At 37.6% G+C, this 9,070-nt stretch overlaps 2 protein-coding genes across 2 annotated transcripts in view; one reads left to right on the top strand and one right to left on the bottom strand.

Annotated features, from left to right (window-relative positions):
* Positions 1-512: 512 nt before the first annotated feature.
* Positions 513-3,979, bottom strand: LOC592098 (60S ribosomal protein L18a). The gene is made up of 5 exons (XM_791638.5): positions 3,890-3,979; positions 2,556-2,735; positions 1,978-2,107; positions 1,316-1,425; positions 513-735 (listed from the first exon to the last, which is right to left on the bottom strand). Exons 1-5 carry the CDS (start codon positions 3,905-3,907, stop codon positions 643-645), a joined length of 531 nt encoding a protein of 176 aa, XP_796731.2. The 5' UTR covers positions 3,908-3,979; the 3' UTR covers positions 513-642.
* A 4,315-nt stretch (positions 3,980-8,294) lies between these two features.
* LOC581185 (exportin-T) overlaps positions 8,295-9,070 on the top strand; it is a 60,065-nt gene continuing 59,289 nt past the window's right edge. The window contains exon 1 of the mRNA XM_781199.5: positions 8,295-8,520. The gene's annotated coding sequence lies outside the window, so the exon portion shown is untranslated. The remainder of the gene's footprint in view (positions 8,521-9,070) is intronic.

Raw genomic sequence — 9,070 nt, 5'->3', positions numbered from 1 at the left:
AAATTAAATTTGAAGTCATTTTATATGTTGGAACAGATGGGAAAGTGGTCTGGCACTACATCACCGCTTCAGCCAATTTGAAGTGCCCATACTAAAGAGATTACAAACTTTAAAAATTCATGACTTTCCTATATTTAGTCAGATTTAATTGAAACTGTCATCACTTTCCTTCTCTGATTTTTTTGCTTTCTTATAGAGTAGTTGTGTATTTGGGTTGGATTTCCATTTAATCAGTGTAGTACTCGGTATTCGGGTATGTCCAAGGTATTCAGCCATTTTGTTTCAGATACATTAGGAATACTGTATATGAACAAAAGTGTCATTTCCCATAGAATTTGGGCAATTATACTCTAGCTTGACTTCTCTTTGATGTAGTCAATGTATGTATGGGTCAAAATACCTCTGACTTACCCCTCATTTAAAATGACATGTTTGCCACTCTCACAACTTTTCAAAATAATTAAAAATTAATATGCATCTGACAAAACAAACAACAAATTAGACACTCCATGTGTTTGCTTCACCCTGGTCTATTTGGGCAACTCTTCAACAATCATCGAATGACAAAGACTTGATATAAACAGTTTATTGTATTCCTCAGAGAGTTGATGAGCACTTGAAGCGATGATGTCACAGTCCAGTTTACTTGAAGCAGGTGCTGGGTCTGCGGGTGACGAACATGGGCTTGTTTTGCCTCTGTGTGCGATGTGGGAGGGGGAAGCTGATCTTTGAGGTCTGTGATGAAAACAAAATACATACAAAGCGAATATAAGTTACACTGAAAAGGATTTCATCTTGAGATAATAGTGACAGGGGGGATAGTAAAAGAGACAAATATATAAATCCCAAAGTCTAATGAGAGCCAGGGAGTCAATAGGTTGTCTTATGAGTGTCATCACTAAAATTAATTTTTATTTGGTAATATGTATGGAAGTTAAAAAAAGAAAGAAAAAGAGCCAAGTACAGGAGCAAACTAAACAAACTATCATATCTTTATAGTGTAATATATTCAAAATTTCAAATCTTAAATTGGTACATTTAAACAACAAAATACTATAGACAGATGTAATCATAAAATTTCTCTCTAAAATTTGCCTCTATTTTAAAAATAGTGCGACAGAAAATACAATGTAAAATACTGTCATTCATCCGATTGTCACATCATTAATTGATCCCTTCAGATCAAATCCTGATGACTTGCCACTCATATGTCAAGTCAGTATGCCAGCTATAAACCGTTTCTAATTTTTAAAATATGTTGGATAATCAGTGACTCACTTTTTCTGTCAAATTTGAAGTAAACAAACAAACTTACCAGGAACTGCTTGATGTGAGGTCTCCTGCATTTGGAAGCTGGGATTTCTTCCACTCGGATGATCTGTATGGAATGGGCACGGGCACGATGCCTTGCTCCCATGTCACGGTCTGTCAAAACAAGCATAACATATGATCAAAGTCTATCATTTATATCATGTAAATATTTGATTTGTCTTAGGCCAACTAAAATAAATTTGGATGTTCCCTCAAGTTCCACAAAACATGTTTCAATTGTCTAAATCTTAAATCAAACCATATTGTGCCTTATCCAAGTATATATGCACAGGAATTGAACTGTATACACTGAATGCAGCACAGTAAAATTTAGTACCAAATGTTGTAAAAGTGAAACCACGAGAGAGAGGGGGAGAGAGAGGGGGAGAGAGAGGGGGAGGCAGGTAAACGGACAAGAGACAAGAACACGTTTTACTTGGCCCAACTTTCCATTCTTTTAGCTAGTCTTCAAGAAAACAAAGACACACTTCCTTTTACAAAGAATGTTTTATCATGAACGATTGGGAAAATTATTCCTATTACAGTCACAAAGCTTGTAAACCAAGTAAGACAACAAAGCATTCCTTCACATGTGTTGAGCTTGTTAGTTCATCATATTATCAAATCAAATTATTACAGAGAGAATAAATGGGGAAAATAACTTACAGCACTGGGTGACTGCTGCAGCAGTAGTCAGGTCACGGTACTCCCTGTACATGTTGTGAGTTCCACTCCTGGAGTCGTAGCGCAGCCAGATACCAAAGTTCTTGATCTTCTGGGGCTTCTTCTCGTTGATCTACAAAGAAAATAATTTTCATCACACTTCCTTACTTGTTCAACTATGCAAAGTTAAAGGATATCCACTTAGCCATAATCTTAAAAGATAACTCACAATTGTCATTTGGTCAAATCTTAATTGATTTTACTGATATGATGACTACATGCAGATATATATCGTTTTTGAGACGGGTTTTAGCAAATTCTCAGATTTTGGAGTCATTTGTCAAAACTGTAGCTTGCATACAATTGGCAGTGTAGGGTTGAAAAAAAAATGTATAGTGATGGTCTCTCGGACCTACCAACAACAAATGTAATAATTTGTCACTCTGCAAATGTTTACAAATAGACCTAGTCTACTTAATTACAAAAGTGACCTATGAACATTTACTTTTTCTAAGGCAAACGATTTCTATTTTTAGAACATCCAAACAATAGTTGTACAATCCACTATGTCACTATCGTACCTTCCTGCAGCCCAAGATCTCTCCACGAGTCTTCTTCATCTTTCGTAGTCTGTTACCAAAGTACCAGAAGCGAGACTTGGCAGTGACTTCATCTGGTGCAAAGATCCGCATCTTGAAGAGGGGTGGGAGAGACTGCCTCTCTGTAGGCATCTCCCGTCCCACCACCAGGAACTCTGTCAGCTAAGGGCATTAAAGAAGACAGGGATATAATTTAAGTTTTAATCCTACAAATCTGCACCAATGCAGGAATAATACATGTAAGGAAGTCCACACAGACATTTGGTTTGCAGTTTCTTAGATGTGAACAAAATTACAAGGACCAAGATAAATGTTTTGAGAAAATAAAAGTTCAAAAAGTGATTCCACTGTCCATTTTCAGTATGAACACTGGTCCGAGAATTAGAACGAGGATCGTCCGCATAAATGAGGACATCCTCATTAGCGCGGACAAATCGCATCCTAAAAATAAGGATCGTCAGTTTTTTCTTCGGTGCTCTGCGGGTGTAGGGTTCCCCATCAGCGCGCTGGCCAGCGAAAAACGGATTCCGCTAATAAAATACCCACACTTCACCGTCTACTTTTATTGGTTACCAGTGCCCGTCTTCCCAAGGATTTATCTTTCACAACGTGAAACTCTCTGTGCAAGGTGAATGTGAAATGCGTCAACAGTAGGGGCGCTAATCCGAAAATGATGATTGTCCGCATAAACGAGGATATCCTCGTATGGATAAATCACGTTCTAAAAAGTGAGGATTGTCCCCATTTCTGCAGAGATTTTTTTCTTTCTCCGATGCTCTGCAGGTGTAGGGTTCTCGATCGCGCGCTGGCAATGCAAAAAACGGATTGCACATTTTTGAGGACGAGTCTGTCCGTATTTACGAGAAAATCTTCGTTTATACGGACGATCCTTATTCTCAGACCAGAGCCCCCACTGATGATGTACATAATGATTGTTACTAAATTATTAATCACTGTAATGTTTCACAAGTTATTTCAATCATTCATAAAGACTTAGATCTCTCCACAATTTCAATTTTTCTAGGTCTGTGCGGTGCAATTCCGGGCCGTGTACGTGTGCACTGCACTCGCAGAACGAATTGGCCATGCCCGCCGTGTATTATACAATACGTTGTGTACTATGCGCACTGCTCTCACTCAGTCTCACTCCGTCATGATCATTACCATTCCCATTTATAAACCTAAATTTTCTATTTCAATCTCAATTACATGTCAACGGTGCATATACCATCTAATTCCAGAAGAATCAGAGTATTATACATCTTTATATTGGTTTTGTCAAGGAGAGGGGGAATAGCAAAAGAATAGTTTCTAACCTGTCCTCTGAATTTCATTTTGTGTACAACATGTACAACCCACGAGGAAAAAGGACGAAAAGAGCGATGGTACGTCTGAAAGTAGGCAGCCTCGCGAGCAGAATCAATAATTAATGTATTTTGATGATATAAAAATAAAATAATAATGAAATTTACCACTTAATATCTTTTAAAATCTTAATACAAATTTTTAAGAAGGAAAAAAACCTTCAAAATTATCACTAAAAATAAAATAATTACAAAATATTTTAGTGACATTAAATTGGTTTTTATAGTTGAAGGTGTGCCTCGGAAAATAGATTTATGCGGTGCCAATTTAACAAGTAGGCTGCATGGTGAACTCGGAGGATCCAGTTTGTCTTACACTTCAAAAACATACACTTAGCATTAGATAGGATTTTTTTTAAAGTGTACATGAAAAGTCAAAATTTTCTTATATTATTTATAAGCATTTACGTCAGTTGCACGACATAGACATTTTTAAATCGGCATGGATTGTAAGAGAAATAAGATATTTTAGATGATTGTTGAATGTCTATAAAACAGTATGGTCAGGTCAAAATATTATCTTAGATTGGAATGAGGAGGTTCATAGAAATCGCTGATGTACAAATTATAGAATATTTGAGCAAGAAAGTGCTTTTAAGAATCTTTGAATTTTGAAAATTAGACTTAATTGATACTTTAAATTGTACTTTATGCAGGTACATGCGGGAGCAGCCTGGTGATGAATTTGCAGTTTTGGTTCAATTGCCCTATCTTTGGTAAGGAGCAGAAGGTTTTAATTAAAAAAAATAAGTATTATGTTACTTTATAAACCTATATGATGTCTCTAAACTTTTAAAATTACTTATGAAAAAACAAAAAACAAAAAAACTTCAAAGTAATATAAGGCTTTTTTCTCACATGCTTTTTATAATGCCGACGCGCCAAATTTATATATGCAGGATTCATATGCAAGGGGGGGGGGGGGCGGGTGGGGGACGTCTTTCAAAACGGGGGTGCACCACATAGTTTTTTTTTCGGGGGAAAGGGGTCACCTACAATGACCTCCAAAAATAAATAGACGTCATATATATACCCGTACATTGTATCAGGGATAGTATTAAAAGTTTCCTCTGTACTAAGTTGATCCAAAATACTGTTTCAGCACCATAATTTTGCATGTGTGTGTGATTTTTTGAAGACCTATTTGCGAGTGAGCAAAGCGAGTTATAAAAAGAAAATTGTGAGGTTGTATTGCGACCGATTAGGCCAAATAACAACAACATTCTCTTTCCCGCCCGGCGCAGAACCCCCCCCCCCCCCAAAAAAAAAAAAACAAAAACAAAAACAAAAAACAACAACAACAAACAAACAAACAAAACAAAAACAACAAAAAACAGTTGTTATAATAATAAAGCTATAATTAGCATAGCAGCCATCTTTGAAAAAATTGCAAAATAGTAAATAGTAATGCCCTGCCTCCTCCTTTAAAAAAAAGTCCGGACGAGAAACACGTTATTATTGTTATTTGGCCTTAAACTCTTATATCAGTAAATTAAAATACGGTAACCAATCCTCGTGGGGTCGTTTAAAGCACAATCTCACAATGACAAAGATAATAAGACCTTTAAAAATAATAAGTAGGCCGAGGCCTACTATACTAAAGCAAGCGTGCGTAGCAAGCAAGTTTTGGGACAAATTCGAGAAAAATTGCTCTCAGTCGCTTTAAATTAGGGGCACATTTAAGGAGGCAATGATAAATATATCTTTTCGGGGTAGTTAATGGGTGACAAAAACATCTTGTTATCGCATATTATACGTGTGGTATTTACATGAGTTATGTCTCTTTTTAACATGGATGGTATATTTGGTATAATGTAAACGCTGTTGCCTTGAGTTTGAAAACTTCTTCATTGTTTGAACCTTCATATTTTTGAACGAAGGGCAATTGATTAGCTAGTAGTCTATAAAGTTCAAAAGGGCATAGGAAGGCGCACTGGAAGCAGTTTGGGATGGGGGAGGGGGCACTGTATTCCAGGGGGCTCACCATCCAGGGGCAGTGGCAGTGGCATAATGAGCAAAAAACGTTGGGGGATCTGCATCACCAACACTCAAACATGTTACATGCAGGCCCTGCGGAACGTTTTCAAAGTTGAGTATAATAGTCAGGTGGCTCAGTGAAATTACCGTTACTTACCGAATAAAAGCACCATTTTTGGTACAGGGCTTTCTTAGGACCTACTAAACTATATTAGGTTAGTAGCCCCCGACAAAAATTCCAGTTAAGGATGTGGGGGCAGGGGCGCCGTATAGGAACCCCAAAAATTAAAAATACGGTAAAATATTGATGTTGTTTTTTGTTGTACAAACGCCATTTTTTTATTACAGGGGTTCGTTATGACCTTCTGAACGCTGTTATGGTAAGGCATACTGTGGTGAGGGCGTGATGGTGTCGGGTCGGAGCCCCAATGTTATATGTCATGTAAGATCACCGTGGTTTGTGGTTATACGACCGCCTGTTTTGATCATAACAGCCAGGCGCGAACGCAGGGGGGGGATGTTTTGGGGGTTAACCCCCCCCCCTCATTTTTTTGTGGAAAATAAATCAATACTCCTTCCCCCCCCCCTCCATTGAGCGAAATATCGGTCGGCGCGATTTTTACATTTGCGGGGGCAAAAAAAATTAGTTCTCTCACTACCCCCTTCCCCCCCCCCCTCCCCCAATCCCAGAAAATTATGTCATTTTCATGTGTAAATCACCGGTATCAAATTAAAAATAAACCACGTTTGAATTTTATTTGGGGGCAACTGCTCCCACGCCCATCAGTACGCAAGTGTTCAGGGGGTCATGTCTTCTCACCCCTATAATAAAAAAACACACATGTTTTCCCATCTTCTCGCCATATTTCCACGATATGCACGTATCGCTATTATAAAATCCTCCATTGATAAATATAGGGGCATGCGGGATGTTTAGGAAATTTAATTCCTGTTTACTTTACTCTTCATTAAATGGAATATAATTTGTATGTGATTCAATTCAGATTTTATTTGTATTTGTTTCCTTTTTGGTTAAAAATACAAACCATTCTTACTCCTTTCCCTAGTAGTTTATGTCATGGTAGTTTAAAAGAGGAAATGTTTAGTGTACACAAAAAAGGTACACTTTTTATATTAAAATGACTTACATAGAGCAGCGACATTTGATAGCGTTGAACATGAGCATGATTATATTCTAAAAGGGGCACAGTTCGGTTTCTTGAACTTTGGGGCATTGTGCCCCCTGCCCCCTCGGATACTGACTTTCATCGTGGTGGTAGAAATAGACGATACCTGTTACTACACAAAAATACTCTAATTCTTCTAAATTAGCCGGCTCTTTTAAATTCAATGACTTTAAAAGCGCACACAAGTTTCTGAATGATAATGGGAAATATAGATAAAAATGGGAATTTATCATATCAAAGCTCAGATATGATAGAAAAGAAAAGAGACACTGTCTTATCAAAGTAACAAGGGGAACTTTTCATATTTGAAAGGAGCACTTATTCGAAAGGGGAAAAGAACTTAAAAGGGCACAGTTCAAGGTAAACAGGGCAATTATCACGTATTAGAGGTGAAAGTGCATGGGCACTTTTCGCACTTAAAACGATGGCCTCACTAGAGATCAAAAGGGGCACTTATTACAAAAAGAAAGATGTACTAGTACCTGAAAGGAAATAGGGACACGTGTCAAATTGAAAGGGGCAATTATCAGAGGTGAAGAGGGGCACATCTTGCACCCAATAAGGGGCACTGTCATCAGAGATAAAAAATGGGAACCTATGAGGAGGTGGAAGGGGCAATTCTTTGAAAAAAAGGGTACATTTTTCTGAAGTAAATGGGCACTTTTGTTAGTACGTAAATAAAAAGGGCACTTCTGAGGTACTTGAAAAAGTGAGAAAAAATTGTGCCTCGATCCTTGCTCTACTGCGGAGAGCCGTCTCTGGTTGAAATTCAGATACGAGCACTGATCTGTATATTTTTTCTGTATGGTTATGGATCAGTGGGCATGAGGCAAAGGCATGAGGCATCGGTCCCACTGCATGGCGGGCGCAGGCCGGGTTAGGGGCGCCTGGGTGGTTTTCTTGCTGCCCCCCCCCCCCCCCAAAAAAAAAAAACTACCAATAACAAAACAAAAAAGGGCGAAAAACAAAGAGAGTCTCATAATGGTTGAGCCGACACATGATGGGGGACCTTTAAGTAAATAGATAAAACTGAATAAAAAAATAAAATAAAATTTAAAAAACAAGACCGGTGTTTCATCGTCTATATATATCTCTATGCTATCATAATATCAGAGTATTAGCCAGGCAACAATTTTCTGGATTTTTAGTCTTCTACCTTTCCAGTATTCCCATATGGAAGCGCACACAACACGCACACAATCCATTCATTTGCGACGTTTCGACGCACATGGATATTGCGTGTGTGTAATTTATGTTTTGGGTTGTTGAGTACACGTTGCATCAGCCTATATGTGTAGACCTTTATAATGTTTATGTTGCCTTGTTTTAGCTACATGTTTAGAAAGTGATTGATTTTATTACAGGCAGTTAAGGTTCAGATGTGTATGATAACATCGGTCGGAATTCAGCAAATTAATTGTAAGTTGCTCTCAACATTATAGTTAGTTACCGTTTAATTTCCTAGCATGTTTTTGAATGATGATGATGTTGATCTGAATTCTGTCTGATGTTGAACTTGAACTTGAACTTTGATTGAATTTGAACTTGAAGTTAAAATATTTAGTGGTGATAGTAATAATAATATGAAGTATGACTAGACCCCAGCTATGCTGAGTATATTGATATCATATCATGTATCAGCAGATCAGGTTAAACTTGTCAGCTCAGTTCATGTTATTGTTAATACAAATAATAGATTGTCATTGTGATTATGAAATGAGTAGACTTCTAGATCTAGATGTAGATCTATGTGGTGACTGATGAGTGATGGACTCTTTTTTTTCAGTAAGGGTGCTTGTCCGAGAACAGGTCTAGATCTAAGTATCTTACGCATAAATGAGGATATTTTCGTAAACGTGGACAATTAATCTCGACCTAAGAGTAAAGGATGTCCTTTTTTCTTCGGCTATCGGTACGAAAAACGGATTCCTTGGATAATATAGGCCTACCCCCAGTTCACCGTCTACTT

The sequence above is a fragment of the Strongylocentrotus purpuratus genome, unplaced genomic scaffold, assembly GCF_000002235.5.
Source record: "Strongylocentrotus purpuratus isolate Spur 01 unplaced genomic scaffold, Spur_5.0 spur5_scaffold_6, whole genome shotgun sequence".
Classification (NCBI taxonomy): Eukaryota; Metazoa; Echinodermata; class Echinoidea; order Camarodonta; family Strongylocentrotidae; genus Strongylocentrotus; species Strongylocentrotus purpuratus.
The sequence above is the reverse complement of the archived record's forward strand: the minus strand, read 5'-3'. Positions and strand labels throughout refer to the sequence as shown.

Excerpts from the sequence above, each read along its gene's own strand:
- LOC592098 (XM_791638.5), bottom strand. Across the intron at positions 2,108-2,555 it reads AGATCTTGGGCTGCAGGAAG|ATCAACGAGAAGAAGCCCCA; the intron begins GTACGATAGTGA and ends TTTTCTTTGTAG. Across the intron at positions 736-1,315 it reads CTCACATCAAGCAGTTCCTG|ACCTCAAAGATCAGCTTCCC; the intron begins GTAAGTTTGTTT and ends TTTTCATCACAG.